We start from the raw sequence: 22776 nt of genomic DNA, 5'->3' as shown, positions 1-22776 counted from the left end.
AAGCGCTAGCCCTGTGTTTTAATTATTCTAATAAACGTGGTTTCTACTGGACGCTGGATTTATTTTACATGCTGGCTGGTTTTCTACAAGCTATTGCCCAGTGGATGAGTAGGTTCGAATGAACACGCTGTGGTGATTTTGACTCTGTTTATTGGATTAAGAGTTCGCAGTAAAGCAGTTTATAGTTTACAGCTTCGCTTTGTGAACATTTGGTTACCTTCTGTGACTGACTTGAACTGAACACAGCAAGTATACTTCCCACTATTTAAGCCTGGTTTTTTGTTGTACTTTACCAGTTTTGTTTATTATCAGGCGAACAGAGTGTAGTGAGCACTATTCTTTGTTTTTAAAAACTGCTCTGTAGCATCTGCAGAACCTACTGCACAAACAAGATGACCAGCATCATATATGACTGATCAACCATAACACTTCTCCCCTTTGGTCTTTTACTCTGAAGAAATGCGTGTATGGTAGGTAATCCTGTGTAGGCTACCTCTTAATAGAGGTCTGTTAAAAAATACAAAAAGAGCAATTTTGTTCCTGAAATATTACGGAAACTATTAAACAGCGCAGAAAGGCAGGACTGCCTCAAGTCTTCCTCTCCTTTGGTCATTGATCATAGAAGCCATTTTCTTGTTGCACCTTCTTTGAAATGGCACAATGTGACTCGTACACAGAAGCTACCAAAAGACAAACACTGGCACTAGACCATGGAACCAGACCTGTACCAAACCCTGCCTTGCGAAAGTACTACAATTATGAGAAGTCACATTCAGTGTGTACAGCCAACTGCAACTTCACTCATTTCCCTCCTATGCTGTGATTGTGAATAGATGGGACAGGTGGAGTTTATTAATTTTGAAGTAAACGCCAAACTGTATAAAGTGCTACAAAAATAAAATGACCACCTTACAAAATAATATTGCCAGTGATTGTACCAAGACTTCTGCCATCCACCCCCCCCTAAGAGAAACCCATTACATTGGAAATTAAATTGGATATGTGTTCAAAAGAGGACTGGGAGGGAAAGGTAGCTACCACATCTTGTAACAAATGAGACAAAGAGGCAGCCCTTGAGAATGAATGGAATGCTCAGTTGAATATCGGCAGAATCCACATCGCATTTATTTTAGCAGTGAAGAACCTTCTCCACAAGGTGTTTCTAGAATTGATGCAAAAAGGTCCACATTACTGTAGGAGGTAAAAAAAATGGGGTTGAGATCTACAGGTAAGCTGTGCAGGAAAACTGGAAACAAAATGATCTGGGGACTTTTTGCTCTGTAGGCAGTCTTTGCTTGACCAGTGGATATCCTGATCCAATTTTCATTGCTTTTACCCGGCTATTTCTGTTACTGTGGTGACCAATTTATGTCCATCCCATGTAGTCTTGAACTGCTCTGGGACTGGAAACTCCGTCTGCAGAAACAAAGTAAAAGATATTTACCAAACCACACAAGGAAAAAGGAAACAATTTTTAGGTAATCAGTTACCAATGAGCTCCAGATCAAAACAATTTGCTTTAAGGAATTCCCCTTCAGTGTGCCTTAACTGCAAGAGAAACAAATCACCAGGTTTAACAATTTATAAATTAAATGTAAACCATCCACATTTCTTACATTAAAAAGGTACCAATCTCTCCTTTTGATGTACTGGGTTCATTACCTGCAGTATCATTCGTAATGTACAAGTTACTGAGAGGTTCAAGTCAGTGGATGTGTGCTCTCATACCTTAAGGTTTCATCTCAAATTCTTTTATAGATAGTTTTTTTTGTCCTACCAACGATTCTGTTTCAATATTAAGCATAGCTGTTTGCCACTGCGACGGTTTACTTCAGCTTTTTCAAAACCATGCAACATACAAGGCCATGTCAAACCCAGAGCTGTTGGACATGCTATACTTAAAGAAATCCCAATCCCTCTGAGCTACATGCTCCAGGGATCTAAACCTTGTCATCACAATAAACAAAACATGCTGGAGGGATAGGTTCCTGACCCAGAGACTCCCCAGGCTCTGGAATAGACTGCCCATACATGTCAAGCAGAGCACCTCTTTGGCCCTCTTCAAAAGGAACCTTGATGACTGGATGGGAGAAAGGAAATTCACCCCAGGGATCACGTCAGTCTCCCTGCTAGACAGGGGTCCAGGGAAGTAAATAGTGTGGGAAGAAATAGCCAGGGAATTGTTATGGCTAGGCTTGTATAGGCCCTAGGGCCGATAGCCTAGTACCAACCTATGAACCATCAGACCTCTCCCTCCCACTCAAGAAGGAAGCTCTATGTTGCAGTGTTAAGCAAATAACAGATTCCTATTACCTTTTATGACATAACATAGGCTGTGAAAAGGATCAGAAGCTTAACTTTATTTGCTGTTAACAGGGGTTCCCATGTTATTACAAAATACACCAAATATTTCAGGTGGGTAGAACACACCGCACATCTTCACATATGGAAGTACTTTCTCTACCACCTGCTCATGTTTCATGTACTTGCAAACCCCTCTGCACTCCTGCTCCATGAATCTGCCTTTGAGGTCACACAAACTCATAGTAAAAGTTTGAACTCTGGCATCTTGCATTAAAACAGAGATGGGCATTCAGCACTGAGCAGATGAACAGTGTTAGTCAACAAATAACCCACACAAACAGGCATATTATCCAAAATATGTACATTTCATATCACTTCAGGCAAAGGGACTAAAAGTACATACTGTTAAGATCACCAAGAAAGAAGCTGTCAAGAAAGAAGAGAGAGCTTTTTCAGCACCAGTCTCCAAACATCTCATGATGCAAACCTGAACAGAATTCTTCAAAACAAGTAACCTAGAAAATAAGGTCTGGAAAGGCCCACTTTCGCATGGGACTGAACAGACAGCGAGAGTACCAACTCTGAAGCAAATATACTAAACTCCTTTAATACTCTTTCAAGATGTCTGCCTTTGGTTGCAGACTATTTTAGGCTACTTTTGTCCACTACCTTACCTTCACCACAGCCAGCCATCTGCTGCCACCAGCTGCTCTGTGTATCCAGGTGTACCAATCCCACCCTAGATTTCCACAGGCCGAGACTGATCCATGTCTAGGGCCTGTGAGACATCAAAAGCATGTTGGGGCAGCGCCACACTGCCGCCGGGGAGTGCGCCCTAACACCCATCACCCTATGACAGCCTTGTGAACTCAGCAATAGCTGCCTTTGGGAGGTGTATGCACACTTCCATGCATGTGCAACCTCCTACAAGTGATGCATCACTTGCACAGTATGGAACTCATCCAGCTGCTATTGCAGTCAGCCTAGCAAGGCAGCCTCCCAAACCCAGGATGGTGAGCTGGTGCTGACTGCTCAAACCCATACTCTCATGCCTGGTTCCTTCAGTGTCCATGCTTCTAGCTGAATACTGGTTGTATGGTGCACAGTCAAGGCTTTATCCCACTGAAAGAACCTGGCCTCATGGTGAAGATTACTTTTGATCTCTGTAAAGGAGTAACTCCAAAAAAATGTACCAACATTCAGGAAATTTAACAGGGGGAAATTACTTATTAAATGTTTCAAAAGTAAATCAGCAGCTGCATACTGAATTTTAATGGAAAAAAAAATCAATTGTCCCACATTCTAAATTGCAAAAATCTGTCTTTCATATACAGAAATACAGAATCTTAAGTCATTTTTTTTCCAGTTTACACAGAGTGGTTTTACTAATATGGAAATGTTGCACTTTTAAAATAAGTGCAGTTGTTAAAGGCATAGCTGGCTTATTTAGTGCTGTGGACTGATCCCCATAGTGGCTTCCTGCCTTCCTGGTGCTTCTGAAATGCAGTTGCCAACCAGGTCCTCTTTCTGCATCCCACCCCTAGTTCCTCCGACTTTATCTTTTTTCTTTTAACCTGTAGTAAGCTAATTGCTGCAGCAACTGGTATACTTTGCACCACACAGGGAGCACTACCGTGCTCACGTTTGACCACAAAATGCAGTAATGGTTTTTAAAAGCCAGTTTGCACTAAAGTGGGATTGGCCAGTCACTTGCACCCACCAACACTTTTATCTGGGGCAGCTCTTTGTACTGCCCTATCTCCCTTCGCCCTACCCTGGCTATACTACTGAGTTATTTGCATGGAAGTGTATTGAGGGTTATGGCTCACTAACCAGCACCAGCGTGGCACTGCACCAGCATCTTCCATGTCCCGCCAGCTCCAGACATGGGGTCAGTCTCAGCCAGGGGAAGGCCAATGTGGGCATGGGTACACCTGGAGAGCTGCATATTGAATTTTAATGATGGGACAGTTCATACAAAAGGGGAAAAAGGGACTGCAAGGGGGCAGAGCATCCTGTCACAGTGAACAAGGTGGCTGAGTATTGAGAAAAGGTCAACCTTTCATAGACAGAAGTCTGAATGGGAGGAAGTGTTGCAGGCTTCAAAGTGACACATGACATGAGCTGGCTGAATATAAACTAGTGACAGCTAATTTGAACTCAATCAAACCACAGCATGGGCCAATGGGCAGAAGCGTCTTAGCCTAGGAGAACCCAATTCCACCAGTCATAGGCAGAGAATTTGCAAAACTTACACTATGCATGCTGCAAAATGGACAGTGTTTCAACTTTGATTAGCAGGCCCCTGAGGGGCTTCACTCTTTCAAATACAAACACCACACTTTGGTACCTCCACATCTTGTCCGCAAGAAACTAAAAATGATCAAGGACTGCCAGTTAACTGGAGAAGGAAGAACTGAGGACATCCATCAAACATAGGAATGCTGTATTCACTGCCTTAAGTCAGACATGGTAGTGAAGACAGGACACTTGCAGTAAAAACAGCCCAAGGAAGACTATGGTTTTGATGAACTCCAATATCACAGGATCAAAGAACCACATAGCAGGCAAACATCCCAGGATTAATATACTTCTTGTTTGACAAATACGCATTTGAGGAGAGACTACAACCCTCCCCTTGGAGTCTGCCAACACAGCAGTGAAGTTTACACCCCCCCCCCAAGACCTATGGGTAAGACCTTCTCCAATTTCTGATTTGGAGTGATAAAGCAACTGTCTTCCAATTTCCTGGTTGACTACAGCACACTAGCCTGGGAGGAGAAGGGTACCACTCCATTCATGTGACATAGGGAGGTTCCCAGACGACCACCTACTCTCACCAGTGGGTCTAGAATACAAAAATCTACAGACTTCCTAAGTAACATACTCCCTCCTAATAAACTCCTGTGATACATAGGGACACAGGTTGGATTTCACGACTAGTCTTATAAAAGCCCTGGTGGTCGTTAGCCTAGTATATATAACTATGAACATGTGTTTTGGGAGTGTAATGAGTTGGCAGACTTCAAAAATTCCCTACAGAGTACTGTGTCAGAAATATTAGATGAGCAATTGGATGCAACTAAGTAAATGATTTTTTTGATGTGGGGTACAAGATCTGAATTGTTTAGGCATAGTAAGGTCTTGCTAAGTTTCATTCTGGGGGTCTGACCAAAAAAAAAAAACAATTACTAGGAAAATGGAAATCAGAGTCTAAACCGATTGTATATGTAGTATTGAATAGTTTAATAGAGATAAAAGAAATGGAAGTGGGATCTTTAGAAAATGGTAAGAGCAAATTACATAGAAAAAAATGTTAGTTGTGCGAACAATACAGGCATAAAAATGTTTTGGAGGAGGAATGAGATTTAAGGTAAGGCAGAGGAGTTGAGCAATTTATATAATGTTGGATTGATAGTTGAACAAAAAAAAAACATGCCCCATTTGGCATGTACCTCACTAGACACCTGCAGCAGCTGGAGAGGCCACAAAAGTACCTCACGAAGAGGATCCTAGGCCTTAAACACATGTCCTACATGGACAGACTCAAAAAAACTCCAGCTATTCTCTGTCTCATATAGTCTACTAAGAGCCAATCTCTGCTTGACTTACAAAGCCATGTCTGACCCAGCTCTGTTAGAAATGCTACATTTAAAGAAATCCCAATCCCTCCACACCACATGCTCCAGAGACCTTAACCTCATTACCACAATCGGCAGAACATACTGGAGGGGACAGGTTCATAACCCAAAGACTACCCATGCCCTGGAATAGACTTCCATACATGTCAAGCAGAGCACCTCACTAGCCCTCTTCAAGTGAAATCTTGATGAGTGGATGGAAAATAGAAAGTTCACCCCGGGATCACTTCAGTGGCTCTACTTGATAGAGGCAATGGGAACTAACGACGGGTGGTGCAATGCCAGGGCACTTCTATAGGCTAGGCTTGTAAAGGCCCCAGGGCCATTAGCCTAGTACACACCTATGAACCTATATAACTAGGAATATGTTAATATAGTTTGTTTTCTTTTATGTAAATGCATGTTTGCCTATGTCTTAAGAGATGATTCAATAAAGGTGTTAAGAAAAAAGACTGTTCACAGTCATTCGAGTTCCCTAAAACTTTGTATATGTAACAAACTTCTCCAAGGCCACATGCTAGAATGGCCTTAGAGTTATCTGGCTTAGATGTCCCCAATGTCTGCCTCAGATATCTCCCATCAGCTTAGGGAGTAAACAGAAGTTGAAATGAGAGAATGTTATCTTAGAACCCTGCTACTGTTTTCTGTTGGAGTCTGATGTTTCCAGTGAGACACTTGATCAGCCTACAGACCATCTAACTACTGCACCTGCTCCCATTGTCTGAATCATTGGAAGGGCAACAATGCATAGATTTTCAGCACGTCTGTGCCAACTGACCAGAAGGTTGGTTTGTCCATGAAGGGAGAGTGAAGACTGATCTTTTTGAGAGTATTAGGGAATCCCTGAAATTCTTGTCCAAGATGATGTCCCAGGGACAGTTAGAGACACATCTGAGTCTGCTTCTCCTCATACTCTTATATTGGAGACTCCTAAGAAGTTGAAACAAACAAAAAAAGAAAACATCTTTCTCCTCCAGCTGCACCTGCTCCTTTCCCTAGGGATGTGCAGCAGGAGTGGTTTAATTTCTCTCAAGGACTTGTTAAAGCCCCTACAGCTTTGCAGCCCAAACAACGTGTTGCTGTTTCTCTATGTCTCTGTCTCCACCCCTCATAAAAGAAAGTGGGAGTCCTCTTTTCTAGAAAATTTGCCTTTAGAGTCTGAATTAGAAGCTCTGGACTATTAATCTCATATCTACTATCTTGTAGGCTGTAAGTCTGAAGAGGACAATACTTTATCTTCTGATTCTCCTTACGAGGGGCTTTTGTTAATACCATTTATAAAATTATCAAACTTTAATTGGAATGGTAAACAGATTTCTCTATCCCAAAAATATGACAATGTATATGGAAGTACCAAAATCCTTTGCTGATTCCCCTTATTCTTGATGTTTTGTATACTTTTTTGTATGCTAATCAGACACCTGAATTCCGGCCACCTACTTCAAAGAAGGCAGACAGATTTTAGTAGCAGACACCCATGAAGTCTTTTTTTAGATCCAGCAGTTGTTTTTGTGGAATCCGATAAAATTTCCAAATGACTCATTCCACCAGAGTCCTACCAAATGGCAAGGATAGCAGGGCCATGGACAAATATGGAAAGAGGGTCTGAAATTCTTCCACCTTGCCATTACTTATCAGATGCATATGATCACATAATGCTTCATATTTTTGATAATTGGCTAAACAATTTTCAAACAGTCCTGACTCAGACAGTAAAGCTTTGCTATAGGACATACTTAATTTAGCCTCCCAAGTAGTAAGGCATTTCCAGTAAATGTGGATATGACACTGCTGATGCCTTCTGCAGAGCGGATGCTACCAGTTCAGTGCTTAGGTGTGCCTGCCTCAGGCTTCAGTCCCTACCTGTTAATGTTAAAGCCAAATTTCTTGGTACACTTCTAGATAAAGATTACGTGTTTGGCTTCTGTTCTGTTGAAATATTTAAGAAACGAGAAGAAAGATAATGCAGTGCTTTAAACAGATTTTTATTACCTCATTCCAAAGTTTCAGAGAAAGTACTACTCCAGACCTAGACTATTTTTCCTCAAGTCTCATAAATCTTTTCAACAGAAAGGAAATACATTTCCTAAGAAAAAGGGTAGAAAAGGTAATTCTTCAAAGGATCCAAGGGAGCATTTCAGAAAAAATTCCATCTTCTGTCAATCCCCCTCCCCCACCTGGGAGGGAGACTTTCTCTCCCCCTCCACCACTTTGTGGAGTGCAAAATTTTCAGATGCATGGGTCTTGGACATCGTAAAGTATGGGTACTGACAACTGTGGGAATTCTCCAGCAGTATCTTCAGGGATTTCTCAAGTCCTCTCAAATCAAAAACACATGGTATTTCCAATTCTGTAGGATCTGTTTCCTCAAGGTTTTATGAACCTGTTCATCCCTCTCAAATAGGAAACTGCTTTTATTTCAAACTTTTCGTAGTCCCAAGAAAAGAAGGAACATGAAAACATTTTGGACTTTTCCATTTTAAATACATTTCTAAAATTCAATACTCCAAAACCCTTTTCCTCTCGTCATTCCACAAACCTTGGATATGAAAGATGCCTATCTACATATACCTATTCATGCAAAGTGCAGACAGTTTTCTTAAGTTTTTTGTGCATTTGGATATTATTTTCAGTTTACTACTTTGCCCTTTGGTTTATCTTTAATTACAGAGGGTTTTCACAAAATGCATAGCTCTTGACATAGCAATCTGCAGGCTTCAATGAATCTGTATCTATCCATGCGTAGATGATTTCTTGTTTAAAGCCACTTTACTCAAAACATTATTCATGACTACTTTCTCTAGCTATGGTTCATGTTGAATACAAAGAAATCCACACTACAACCCACTCAGTGTTTGGTGTTTCTAGGAATCTATTGGATACCTCCAGTAAAAGTCAAGTTAATGACAGCATACTTTGTATCCTTGTCAAACCTTTAGATTATCTCACAAAGAGAAGTGATCTCTGCCTAACATATAAAGCTATGTCAAACCCAGAGCTGTTGTACATGCTACACCTAAAGAAATCCCAATCCCTCCGAGCTACACGCTCTAGGGACCTAAACCTTGTCACCACAATAAACAGGACATGCTGGGGGGATAGATTCCTGTCCCAGAGACTTCCCATACTCTGGAACAGGCTACCCATCTATGTCATGCAACGTTCTTCATTAGCACTCTTCAAGAAAAATCTTGATGAGTGGATGGGAAATAGGAAATACACCCCGGGGATCACTTCTGTGTCTCTGCTCGACATTGGCACAGGAAAATAACTTTCTTGGGTGGCGTAAGCCAGGGAACCTTGTTGGCTAGGCTTACGTAGGCCCTTGGGCCGATAGCCTAGTACCTACCTATGAGCCTATAAGTATAATAGGCTTCTAATTCTTTTCAGGCATCTTTGCACTGAAGGCATGCTACATATAATAAAGGAGGCAAGAAAACCTGCAACAAGAAAGTCATATTACCAATAGAAAATATTTTCTGTGTTGTGCCATAACAGAGGACAGGACACACATCAAGGTGGACCCCTATTATCCTCGGATGTTTATATGAGCAGCTCAATTCAGGTGTAGCATACACCTCTGTAAAGGTGCATTTGTCAAGCGTTTCAGCCTGCCTTTCAACTGATCCGCAACTTTCTTCACATTATGAGGTCAAACAGTTTTTAAAGGGCATTTTGCATATCAGACTTCCAGGAAATCCGTTCTTCCTCCTCATCTTTGGGACCTGAATTATGTTACTGAAAAGCTAAACTTGTCACCTTTTGAAACTGCTTTTACCACATTTTTAAAATGATGTACTTTAGAGGCAGTTATATTTGTAGCCCTAAGATCTGACAAATGGCATCTAAGTTACAGGCTCTTATGTGTATTTCTTTTTTTTTTTTTTTGTTTTTTTTTTTTTTTTAAATAAAAACAGGGTTAGCTTCAGAACTAACCTTATCTTATACTCAGTAATTTCAGAGTTGCTTCTAAGTTAGTCCATCATCAGTCTGCATTTTCCCCAATATTCAAAATAAAGGGGAAATAGCTCTTCATTTTCTTGTTATCCACAGGCATCTCAGATTCTATCTATGTAAAGCAAAAGCTATTAGAAGATCAAAGCAAAAGCTATTAGAAAATCTGACCAGCTGTTTATTTCTTATGAAGGAAAACAGGCCTTTCAGTCTCTAAACAGACCACTTATAGGAGGCTATCGCTTTCTATTTCTTTCTACTACTCTTTCCATGGTAAAACAGTCCAAGGTCAGGTCACATTCTGCCAGAATTATGGCCTCTTCTTTGAAGGACGTAGATTCTAAATGTATTTTAGAGGCAGCTACCTGGTCCCTCATTCACACTTTTACAAAACATTACTAAACTGATGCATTTTCCAGATCTGGAACAGGTTTTGCCAGAACCATTCTCCAAGAAAAAAAAATTCTGAGGATTTTCTCACCTTTGCATCCCTTTGGCACAAAAGGACAATGCCCAGGCTTTTGTATATTGACCCAAGGGAGTATCCCTGGCAGTATATGTCCCATAAGTCAGTAATACTGCAACAGTGATCTATTCAAACATCTTTTTTTTATGGTAAGTTCTTACACGACTGTGCTTACCACAGCTGTACTTTCTTAATCAGTTTTGTTTTTTTTATTGTAATTGTTCTTAAATTATAAGCACCTTAAGAAAATTAAAACTAGAAAGATAAAAAAATTGCTAAATATTCATCATCATCCTTAAAATGCAGTCTAGTGCAGTTCTTCTGAGACCAGCTGGTTTGCTGTGATAAAGAACTGGATTTTTTTTTTTCCTGAGGGGAAGGGTTGGGTAGAGCTGGTTATTATAGGATAGAGTTGGAGTCTGCATCTTAGAAAATGTTTGTGAGCAGAATCATTGTAATGCTGGCAGAATTAGTCTCATACATTCCTTGAGGTACAGACTACATCACTACAAATGCCATGCCATTTGGCATTTTCTGCACCATATAAATGAACAAAACAGCTGTTAATGAGACTACTTCTTGAGTTTTGATGTAAGAGTATGAAATGCACAGTGTAGTAAAACGTAACTTATGTTTTTAGGTCTACAAAACCTATTCCAATGATGATTATGATAGACGGAATGAAGAAGTTGATCCAGTGGCTGCATCTGCAGAATATGAGTTGGAGAAGAGAGTGGAGAAAATGGATGTATTTCCTGTTGTTATTGAGAAAGGTAAACTTTTTAAAGGCGATCTTTGTAGTTGTTTTGTGAAATGTTGTTGAGAAGGTTGGAACTAAAAGGACACGTACCAACTGGTGATAAAATCCCTCTTGCCAAGCTGTTTTAATAGTTATTTGAGACCAACCCATATATCTCTTCAGTTCAACTTATCATATACTATGCAATTTTTCTTTCCTGCCTTTTTTTTTTTCCTAATTTATTGAACTAGAGCTATATTCATTTATCTGATGCATCTTTGGTCCTGAAAGATCATAAGGCTGGGTTACCACACCAGGTACTTGCATTAATTTTCTATTACTAACACTACAGTGCAGAATGGGGAGGGGTGCTGCAATCTCGAGTGTTCCTTCGTTTGGATGAAACGTTAAACACAATTCCCATCTGAATGAGTTGGTAGCTCAGGTTGGTTTAAAAGATCCCATGGCATGTCACAAAAAAAGATTAGGGGAGCGCTTTTATGTATGCACACTATGTACAGATTGTTTGCACACTGTTTACAACCATGTATTCATCCTGTTTACATCATTCTTACAATTTTGATATCAGTAAGACAAAAACAAATTGAATAAAAGGAAATTTAACACATTTTCTTTTTTCCTTTTTTGCGTCTACCCCAGTTGCTTTTCCCCCAACCTTTTTTTTTTATTTCTGTCTGTATATCTTCTTCCCTTCTTTTTTCTTCTACAGCAATCCTTCATATGTTCTCTTCCTCAACGCCCAAATTGAAACAAATGTTTTATCCTATTTATAAGCTTCTTTTCTCATTTTCTCATGTTTGCCATATGTCATTTCTGTTTCCTCATCCTTGAAGCCTTTCCACCAGTACTCATAGCGTTTTCCCCAAAAAAGCTTATTCATTTTACAGTCTAAAAAACAGTGTTCTATAGTTTCTTCTGTCTTATAGTCATAACACATTATTTCTTCTGCTACTTTAGATTTCATGTTTCCTTTTCCCTAGCTTTATTAAACTCCACAAACCTTTTTCTTTCCTTAATAGCATTTCAATGTCATCTGATAGATCATTCCATAGATATGCCAAAAAAACCTCAGGATTTTTTTCTTCTCATTCCTTTTGTCACTGCAGTCATCCTATTTAGTTTCCATAACTTTACCTTATTTACACATTCCTTCCTTTCCGTCATCACTTTCATTACTTTTTTCCCTTTTACTTGTTTGCTTATTTCTTCTTACCTGTCATATTCACAACTTTCATACATTTTTTTGTCTCTCTCACTTTTGTAACCCAAAATAGGTGCATTGATGCTATAAACAAAATAGGATTTTTTTAATCCTTGTCCCCATTTCTTTTTCTTATTGTATACTATAGGATTCAATCTGAAACCTCAGATAAGACTGAAAAAAAGTTTTATCAGCTATTTTTCCTGGAAACATATAAACTCCCCCAATGTAAGCTGATTTTCCCAGAATATCTGTTTAACATACAGGCTGTCATGTTGTACTATAATTCAAAAGTTTTCTACCAGGCTAATAACTTTATTTTTCCAGTTATACTTTCACTGAGTTGTTATATTTTCATTGTCTCCAAACTTAACCCCTATGTACTAAATTTATTATTATAATACATGCAATTCATCATAGTTATTTCACCAAACTCATTATCTTTTCCTTTATTCAGTCTCAGGCTTACCTTTTTTAATAGCTTTTCAATTTTTATCAATTTCATGCATCCCCTATTTTTTGCTATAGTCATCAAACAGTCTACATATGATAAACATAATAATATGTCAGTTTTGTTTCCTATTTTCCAACATTGTTCATCCATTTCTAACTTAAAAGTTTGATTTCATTACTAAAACAAAAGTACACATACTAGCAGGGCACCCCTGATTATCTCCCCTGCTTAACCTGATTTTGTTCTCCCATCTATCCGTTCTTCATTTCTTTCACCAATGACTTTTCATAACAAATTTATAGGTTCCACTATTTTTTACCCATTTCATACGCTTCCAAAATTTCCCATATAGTCTCATGACTTGCTCTATCAAACTGCTCTGCATAATTTTTCCCAACAAAATCATACTAATTACTTTTACTGTTATTAATTCTGTAAAATGTATTCAATTCCTTATATCTTTCCTTTATTTATTTATTTTTTGCATGTAACCTTTATCAGTCCTCTTTAAACTTCTTGCAATATCCCTTTATCTATCCATTCATTTAGTACTTCACAAAAAACATGTTTATTTTATCTCCATTCCTTTATAAAATTCAAAACTTGATGCATATAAGTCTGATGCAGATTATTGTATCCCCTCTTTTATCACATCTTTTATTTTTTCCATAGTAATCTTCACAAATTCTTCCTTAGCACTTTCAGAAATTTTTAATCCACATTCTAGTTCCACAGCTTTTTTTTCTTATGCTTTGTATCTCAAAACTTTCTACTATTTCCATAATTGTTTTGTTTTTATCTTAAGCCACCTTCCTGATCATACATTGCTTCTAGTCTTTCTTCTGTTTTATTGATTTAGTAAAGGTGTTTCTTTTGTAATCACTTGTGACATAGGCAAACGTACATTTTTATAAAAGCAATCAAACCATATTAGCAAGTTCACATTTACAAACATTTTACATCCCATTTATTATTTTGTACAATATAATCAAACCAGGATTACATAAATTGTTCAATTCCTGCCTTTTTAAATCTCATTCCTCCTCCAAACATTTTTCTGCATGCATTGTTCCCACAATTTCCATTTTTTCCTGTGTAATTTACTCCTCCCATTTTCTAAAGTTCTTACTTCCTATTCTGCCTCAGTTATAATATTCACTACTTCAAGAATGGTTGGTTTAGACTGCAGCCACCAGAATTAAACTTAACAAGACCTATGTCTAGGCAGTTCAGATCATATATCCCAGCTCAAAACAAAATCATTTCCTTAGTTACACTCATTTGTTCTCTCAGTATTCCTGATAGAGTACTCTGCAGGGATTTTTTAAAGTCTACTAATTCATTACACTCCGAGAGCATCTGTTCCCAGGCAACACTTTCTTCCCCATAATGCTCCAACATTTGCTGTCTACCCGTGGAAAAAATATTTTTGGAGTCTGCTTTGGGGTATAAAAGTACCTCTATGAACACTTCCAAGGAAAAATCCTAAATCATCTAACTTTTGCATATTTGGGAGCCATGCGTATGTCTTCCCATTGTTTTTATGAATTGCCTATGTAATCTTGCCTTCCCATCTTTTCTGCCCTCCTCTGATTGATTCCTATAGTTAACGTGTAATATTTTGTATTTCCTACAACTTATCCCTTTTTGAAAGCAGCTTCTCTTCTAGATTCAGCTAAGAATTCAACCAGTGCAGGTCTTTCATTTGGGATTCCTCCCTGTTCTTTTTTGTTTGCTTATACTCGTAATGTCAATCCCTGATAGGGAAGCAATCTTTAGCCTGCAGTTCAAATGTTTTCTTGGCCTCTTGCCCATTCGTTACCTTTTCCTTTCTAATTATTTGTTCCCAATACCTTGGTTCCTTCACTAACTTCCTCCAGTAAATTCCAGCCCCTTCATCACCATTCTCTGTACTCCTGATTTCAGCAATCCTTATTTGGTAGAATCTCCTTTCTCAATTTCCATTTGGGCTTGGTTCTTAGTATACTTTCTTCTACTTTATGCATATAATATTCTGTATGACTTGTTATTCTCCTTAAGGATCTGCGTCCAAAATCCCACTTTCCTTATTTCTTGAATTATAGTCCTACTTCTTCATCATTCCTTTCCATTTTAAATTGTAGCTTTCTGCCTGTGTTGTTTATAAGAGCCATAAAACTATGTAGCTCTAAAATATCCATTCAAATCAGTTAATCCTAAACAACCTTGTTCTACTGGAAGGATCAGCGTAACCAACTTGACCGTTGCCCTATTCTCCACCCAGATAAAATCCTTCAATGCTTTATTAATAACTATACACAATTTCTACTCTGGTACCTGTGTTTAAAACTAAAGGGACTAAAAACATGCTTATGGATCATATCCATAAGCAAGAGCTTCCAGTTTGAGTTTTTGTAGCATCTTTTGTTTAGTTTCTTCCTACATATCCTTCACTATCCCATACTCCTATTTACTTAATTTTATCATTTCTCCATAAATATGACTATTGCAGAGCCAATTCCTGTGTGGTGCTTAGTTTCAAGCTATAGCCTTTGTTTTAGCTTCATTAATTTTATATCACAAAAAAAAAACTTGGAACTGTCTCAGAATGTTCCATAGATCTGAGATGCCCTTTTCTGGTTCTTTCAGGTACAAAATAATATCTGCAAATAAAGACAACTTTTCTTGAATACCATACCATGTATATCATTGAATTCCTAAGTCACTTATTTTGTTTGCCAGTGGTTCTAAATGTAATGCAAATAACAAATGGGAAAGATGATATTCCTCCCTGCTTCCTATGTTCCGTTGCAGCTTATCAAAGAAGAACCCTCCCACTTGCCTCCAATCCCTCATATATCCTCCTAATTATCCGTATTATTGTATCAGGAAATGCAAATGCTTCGTTTGCCTTACTCATAAAATCCCAGCGTACTCTCTCAAATGCTTTCACTGCATTAGGACCCACCAACAGCAGCTGTACTTGTATTCTGATTGCCTCTGGATCATCATTGCTCTATTAATGTTGTCAAATGTTTGCCTCCCCCCCCCCCCCAAAACCACATTTATCCATATCTATCAGTTTAGACGTGTTTGTCATTCATTTAGCCATAATAGACAAACACTTTATGATCACAGTTTAAAATTGAAATGGGCCTCTATGAAGCTGGATCTTATGGGTCTTTACTGTCTTTACAGCTTTTTTTTCCAGGATGTTGGTGTTCCCCCTCTTTTTTAATCTACTGTCAAACAATACCTTGCAGATCTTCATCACTTTCTTCCCTCCTAGCTTCCAAACTTTCACCAGAATGCCATCACTTCCTGGAGACTTTCCTATAGATTGGTTATACATCACCATTTTTATCTCCTCTCTTCTTATCTTAACTGTTAATTTTTGACCCTAGATCTACCTATAGGTTCATAGGCAGTTACTAGGCTATTGTCCCTAGGGCCTTTATAGGCCAAGCCATGTTATACCCTTGTGCCCTTATTGACAAAGTTGTATGGTCTATATCTGCAGTGTGAGTCTGTGATCAGCACTGACCGCCCTTATCCAAGATGGACATAGGTGACACCCCCTGGGATATATTTGTGTTTTGCCATCCAGATGTTCTTCGTGTTTCACTGTTGCAGTCATCACATTTGGGTTGTCCCTGCCAGGGTAGCCCTCGGCTGGCTTGAATACCAGAGACGTAGTATTTCTGCGTCAGTTGCTGTCGCTTGAGGACTGACGTCAGGTCGTCAGTAGTATAAAGTAAGGCAGCCGACGCCATTACATCACTCTTTCTTGCCGTGGAGCCCGAAGCAGAAACAGTTTGCACGAGTGCTGGTCGGACGCTACCTGAGTTTTTGTCTACCGAATTGAAGTTGAAGTCTTAGAAGTACCCTGTTGGGGATCCTTTTTTCTTGCACTAACCGATGTCAGAAAAAGTTAATAATTGTCTTGCCTGTGGAAAGCAAATACCACATCGAGACTTCCACTCTTATTGCGTCACTTTAGGCCTAGACCACGACATCCCCAGTTGTCGCTTTTGTGCTTTATTCCACGCCAGAACTATCCGTAGTTGGGCCCTTATTGTAGCCAGATATTTTCGCTTACAGTGCTCTAATTCCGATATGGCTTTGGTAAGCCATCTGACAGCAGAGCTTCCGAAAAAACGTAAAGATAAAGACAGAGACAGACTGCACAGGTCCAAACCTACTGACGATGCTTCCGTTAAGCTAGTAGTCAGTTCTCCGGTACTCGGGCGCTTTCGCAGCCCCTGATGCCCACTTGTGTGGATTCACAGGCCACTACAGAGACCCTTTTGGAGTCCGGTATGCCACAAAACTCTTCTTCGACTAAGGATCCTGCAATTGTCTCTACCTTGGATGGGTCCGGAACCGCTGAGCAGGCACCGGCTTTCGAGGAAGTCCTTCGCAATACCGAATCTCAACACAAACCGACGTCTTCTTTCGCGACTACCGTTCTTTCAAATATTACCAAGTTTCTTAGGCCCAGGGTACGAACCACACCCAAGAAACTGACGACCCACTCTCAGGCGCCTGCTACCTTGCCTCAGTGTCAAATGCTTAAAATGGTGGAAGACCTTATCATGCTGATCAGGGGAAGCCAAGCTACCCCCTCCAAAAGGAAAAGAGATCTGTCCCCTGTAGTTTTGTCTGAAAAACAGTCAGATGCATCTGAATATGAAGACATGCATCCCCTCTCCACTTATGAGGATTCTGATGCAGAGGATTACATTCCTTTAGCCTCTCCCCCAGAGGATTTTTCCTTTGGGGAAACCCTGCATACTTTAAGGAAGCATTTCCAGTGGGAGAGTCAGGACTACCCTCAGTCAAAAAAGAGACTCAGGGAATTCCTAGCTCTTCAGCAACACAGAACCCTGGCCATCCCCCCAGTCCTGGATGTTGTGGAGGAGTTTTCCTCGAGTCCAGCTTGACTCCTGATGGCCTTCCTCCAGCTCCCAGAAAACCAGACAGGTACTACAGAGTCCCTGACTCTCACAAATATCTTTTTAAAAAATCCTACAGCTGACCCTGAGGTCATTTCTCAAGGGACAAAAGGGATTAAAGCAACCTCTGCTAAGAATCCCTCCCCCTCAGACAGGGATTCCTGAGCATTGGACAGATGGGGTAAGAAAATATACACCTCAGCTACTCTTGCTATCAGGGCACTAAATTGTCGGTTCCATATGCTGAAATTTCAGCAACATACCTTGGAACTCCTTAAACAAAAAATGTCTTCATGCTTGGGGAGAATCTAAAGATTTACAAGAGTTAATGCATTCTGCAAGTCAAGTAACTAAACACACCTTGCACTGTGGTTTTGACACCCTAGAAGCTTCTTGCAGGGCAGCAGTCACTGGATCTGTCATTAGAAGACCATGTCATATCTAAATGGTGGATGCCCCCTTGCACAAAGATAGCTTATTTGGCACTAAGGCAGAAGAGGTCTTAAAAAAGATGGAAGAAAAAGAAAAATCTATGCAAACAGTTAAGGATTTCTTGCAGGTGCAGCCCCCTAGGTTCAGCAGGCATTGTCCTTCCAAACACTGGTCCTTTCCTTCTCCCAGTAAACCGGCCCAGCCTAGGCCCCGTGGAAACAGACCCCCCCCAGACAGCAGCCACAGGGAATGCAGAGATTTAAGAAGTGGACTACCTCCATTTCAAAACCAGGGTAAGAACTCACCTCCTCCACCTCCTCCCTCTGCCCACCTTCACTTACCCCTAGGAGGAAAACTCTCCTTTTACTCGAGCACCTGGGCCACCATTACCAAGGACCACTGGGTTCTGAACATTGTGTCTCAGGGATACAAATTTTCCTTCCACACCCTTCCAACTCCAAAAGGGTTCCCAGATCTACCACCAAATCAGTGGGCAGAGGCTCAAAAGCAAATCCTTTCCCTGCTGTCTATGAGGGCAGTAGAACATGTTCCTGCAGAATACATAGGCCAAGATTTCTACTCCAGACTATTTCTGCTACCCAGAAAAGAGAGCACCTGGCGCCCCATCCTCAATCTATCCATTCTAAACACTTTCCTGGTGATCCCAAAATTCAAAATGCTCACCCTCCAACAGCTGCTACCCATGTTCTCCAAGGACACTTGGCTAGCCACCCTAGATCTAAAAGAGGCCTACCTCCACATTCCTATCAGGGAATCATGCAGGAAATATCTCTGCTTCAGGGCAGGATCTCAACACTTTCAGTTCTCTGTGCTTCCTGTTGGCTTATCTACTGCTCCCAGAATTTTCACAAAATGTCTGGCTCCAGCCAATGCATTTTTCAGACAAAGAAATATTCAAATTTACTCGTACTTAGACAGCTGCCTTATTCAGGCAGACAGCCAGGAAAAGCTGCTCAAGCACCTCGCCTTTGTAAAGACCCCCCTAACCTCTGTAGGGTACACAAGCAATGAAAAGAAATCCAAGCAGGTGCTTACCCAAAGGATAATCTTCCTGGGAGCAAGTCTGGACACAGCATTTCAGATGGCATGCCTTACACTAGAGAAACAAAATTTCCTGACAACCTACTTCTCTCAACTAGCCACCAGGCCACAGCTAACTGCAAGGAAGATCCTGCAGGCTCTGGGGTTCATGGCATCTTGCACACTACTCATTCCATATGCCAGACTGCATATGAGAAAACTTCAGTGGTACCTAAAGAGTCTTTGGTGTCAACACTCTCTCAAGACCTGGAAACACTTCTACCTATAATGCCTTGCCTCAAAAAAGATTTTCTTTGGTGGGCAACAGCATGCTCCCTCAACAAGGGACTGCCTTTCTCACCAACCCCCGCTGCCCAGACCCTCACCACAGATGCATCCGACTATGCTTGGGGTGCACACTTGGATGGCAGGTGCATACAGGGCCAATGGAGCCCATAGCAAATCCCTCTGCACATCAGTCAAAAAGAGATGATGGCTGTGCAGTACGCCTTGAAAGCTTTCAAGCCCCTTCTCTCTCCAGGGGCTCTCCTGATCAAAACGGACAACACCACTATGATGTGGTACATCAACAAGCAGGGAGGGGCTCACTCCTACCCTCTATGCAGGCTGACCATGACCCTTTGGCACACAGCCTCTGCCATGCAACTACACCTGTTAGCACAATTCCTACCAGGCTCTCTCATCTCTCTGGCAGACCAGTTAAGCAGAAATCTTCTGGACCCACACGAGTGGCAACTCAACAGAAGTACCTTCACCCTAATAACTCAGAAATGGTGAACCCCGCAGGTCGACCTGTTTTCCTCCCACACCAACCATCAGATCAGCTAATTCTGCACCAGGGAGCATCACTGCATGGCTTGGAAAGTGGATGCCCTATCCTTCCCCTGGGTCAATCTATCAGTCTGTCTTTCCTCCCCTAACCCTCATCCCCAGGGTACTGCTCAAAATAAGGGAGGAAAAACCAAGGACCATTCTTATAGCTCCAGACTAGCCCCGGCAACACTGGTACCCCTTGCTGCGCAGCCTGTCCTCGCTGCTTCCATGGTATCTTCCTCCAATTCCAAACCTCCTGACCCAGAGGAAAGGGGAATTCATGCATCCCTAATTTCAGACACTCAAGTTTGGCAGCTTGGCTTATTCCCTAACCCTGAACCAATCTGCCAACCTCAGTAAACAGGTTCTGGATGTTATCCGTGAGACCAGATGCCCTAACACCAGAAAATCTTATGCTAATAAATGGAAAATGTTCTGCACCTGGATCCAGGCTAATTGAGCCAATATGGCACAACTCTCCCTCCTTCTCATTCTGGAATACTTAGCTGACCTACTACACAGTGGCCTCTCTTTCTCCTGTATAAAAATTCATGCCTCTGCTGTTTCTGCTCATTTTCCACTGAGCAGCCCCTTTTCTCACACCCTTTGATCAAACAGTTCCTAAGAGGGGCTAGCAACTTGAGGCCACCCAAAATGGCACCAACACCAGCTTGGGACCTTCATTTTGTATTGGAAAAGTTCACCTTGCCCCCCTTTTGAACCTGCTTCTTCTGCAGAGCTAAAATTTATCTCCTGGAAGACAGCATTCCTTCTGGCCATAACTTCAGCCAGAAGAGTCTTTGAGCTGCAAGCACTCATGGCTGTGGAACCCTTCATCATCTTCCATGCAGACAGTTTATCCCTCAGAACTAACCCATCCTTCATGCCCAAGGTGTGGTGTCCAGTGTGGCTCTCAACCAATCCATTCATTTTCCCACCTTTTTTCCTAATCCCCAAAACAAGGGTGAAAGGATTCTTCACTCCCTAGATGTGCACGGACAGCTCAGATTCTATGTAGACAGGACTAAAGCCTTCAGAAAGTCTGATCGATTGCTGGTTAGCTTTGCTACAGGGGCAAAAGGTAAAGTCATCTCCAAACAAACCATTTCCAAATGGATAGCACACTGCATCCATTTCTGCTACAAACAGCATGAAAAGCCTCCCCCTAAGGGGGTCAGGGCACACACTACCAGAGCACCCTCCACCTCTGCAGCTTTCCTCAAAGGAGTCCCCACCAGGGACATCCTGAATGCTGCCATCTATTCACACTTTGACCAAGCATTACCACCTGCCCCTCTCCTCCAAATCCATGGCAGGGTTTGCCTTTGCAGTCTTGCAGGGCATCCTAGCCAGCCCCTAGTTTCCTTGACTGCCTCCACCCATTTCCTCAGCTTTGGGAATCAACCCAAATGTGATGACTGCAACAGTGAAACACAAAGAACATAGTACAGTTGTGTACACTTACTGTAAATGTAGATGTTCGAGTGTATTCACTGTTGCAGTCCTGGTTTCCCTCCCTCCCTCCATCCCCCTTTCTTCTCTTCTCCTTTTATTACCATTCTTCCTTATTGTTCTCCTTTCCTTACAAGGGACATATTGGTATTTATTTTCCACTGGTGGGGTTCTTCCACCAGAGCCTGGCCTCCTACTTGGGAGCTCCTGACAGGTTAGGGCAAGAAAACTGATGTAATGGCATCAGCTGCCTTACTTTATACTACTGACGACCTGGTGTCAGTCTTCAAGTGACAGCAACCGATGCAGAAATACTGTGTGTCTGGTATTCGGGCCGGCCGAGGGCTACCCTGGCAGGGATAACCCAAATATGATGACTGCAACAGTGAATACACTCGAACATCTACATTTATGGTAAGTGTGCACAACTGTACTTTCTCTAAGTTACACTTGAATATGGTCATTCAGCAGCTCTGTTTTACGTGAATTGGGAGCTTGTTTCAGAGGAATGACGATCTCTGCGAGACATGTCTGTTTCTCCAGCATGTCCTGTTAATGTCACAGGCTTGGTTAAGATCCCTAGAGTGAGTGAATCTTGTCCCATTTGATTTGTGGATGTGCAGCATTTCCTTAGGGCAGGGTCTGAGACTGCTCTATAGGCCAGGCACAAGTCACTTTTCAGCAGCGTATAAGATACAGAGTACAGTGATGGGGCCTTCAGTCTGTCTATGTAGGTCATGTATTGAAGGCCCTGAATTTTCTTCGTGAGAAACCTCTGAGATGTCTCCAGCTGCTGCAGATGTGTGGTGAGGTACACACACAAGGCAGCGTTGTACTCTTAGTGGTCTGATGAGGGATGAATATAGTGGAGTTATAATATTCTTAGCTGTGGATAGATATGCTGTCCTTACTTATGAGATGTGCAACACAGAAGGCCTTCCTTACAAATGTGGACACATGGTGATCGAAGTTAAGGTTGCTTTCAACTTGTGTTCCCAAGTTTGTCACCACGGGGTGTGAGCTATGGGAGGTATAGTTAATATTGCAATTTGCAGGGACTTTCCCTTTGTTGAAAGGGATGATCATGCATTTTTTTTTTGCATTTAGTTTGTTTGTGGCATTGGCACCACTCATTTGTCTGTGTAAGCCCTTTTTGTAGTATTCCAGCATCGTTGGGGGACTCTGTGATTGCACCCAGTTGCAGTCATTGGCAAAATTGGTAAGCCACAGGCCATCTATTTTCACCTGGACTTCTGAGAAATAGATGCTAAACAGTAGGGGACCCAGCACAGATACTTGTGGT

At 41.2% G+C, this 22776-nt stretch overlaps 1 protein-coding gene across 2 annotated transcripts in view; it reads left to right on the top strand.

The window, feature by feature from the left end:
- LOC122805417 (neurabin-1-like) overlaps nt 1-22776 on the top strand; it is a 1624240-nt gene that overhangs the window by 178849 nt on the left and 1422615 nt on the right. For both annotated transcript variants that reach the window (XM_044075548.1, XM_044075549.1), the window contains exon 2: nt 11006-11138. In XM_044075548.1, the coding sequence (XP_043931483.1) occupies nt 11006-11138 (133 nt within the window). The remainder of the gene's footprint in view (nt 1-11005; nt 11139-22776) is intronic.

Source organism: Protopterus annectens, chromosome 6.part1 (assembly GCF_019279795.1).
Source record: "Protopterus annectens isolate FY-2018-M chromosome 6.part1, PAN1.0, whole genome shotgun sequence".
NCBI lineage: Eukaryota > Metazoa > Chordata > Ceratodontiformes > Protopteridae > Protopterus > Protopterus annectens.
The sequence above is the reverse complement of the archived record's forward strand: the minus strand, read 5'-3'. Positions and strand labels throughout refer to the sequence as shown.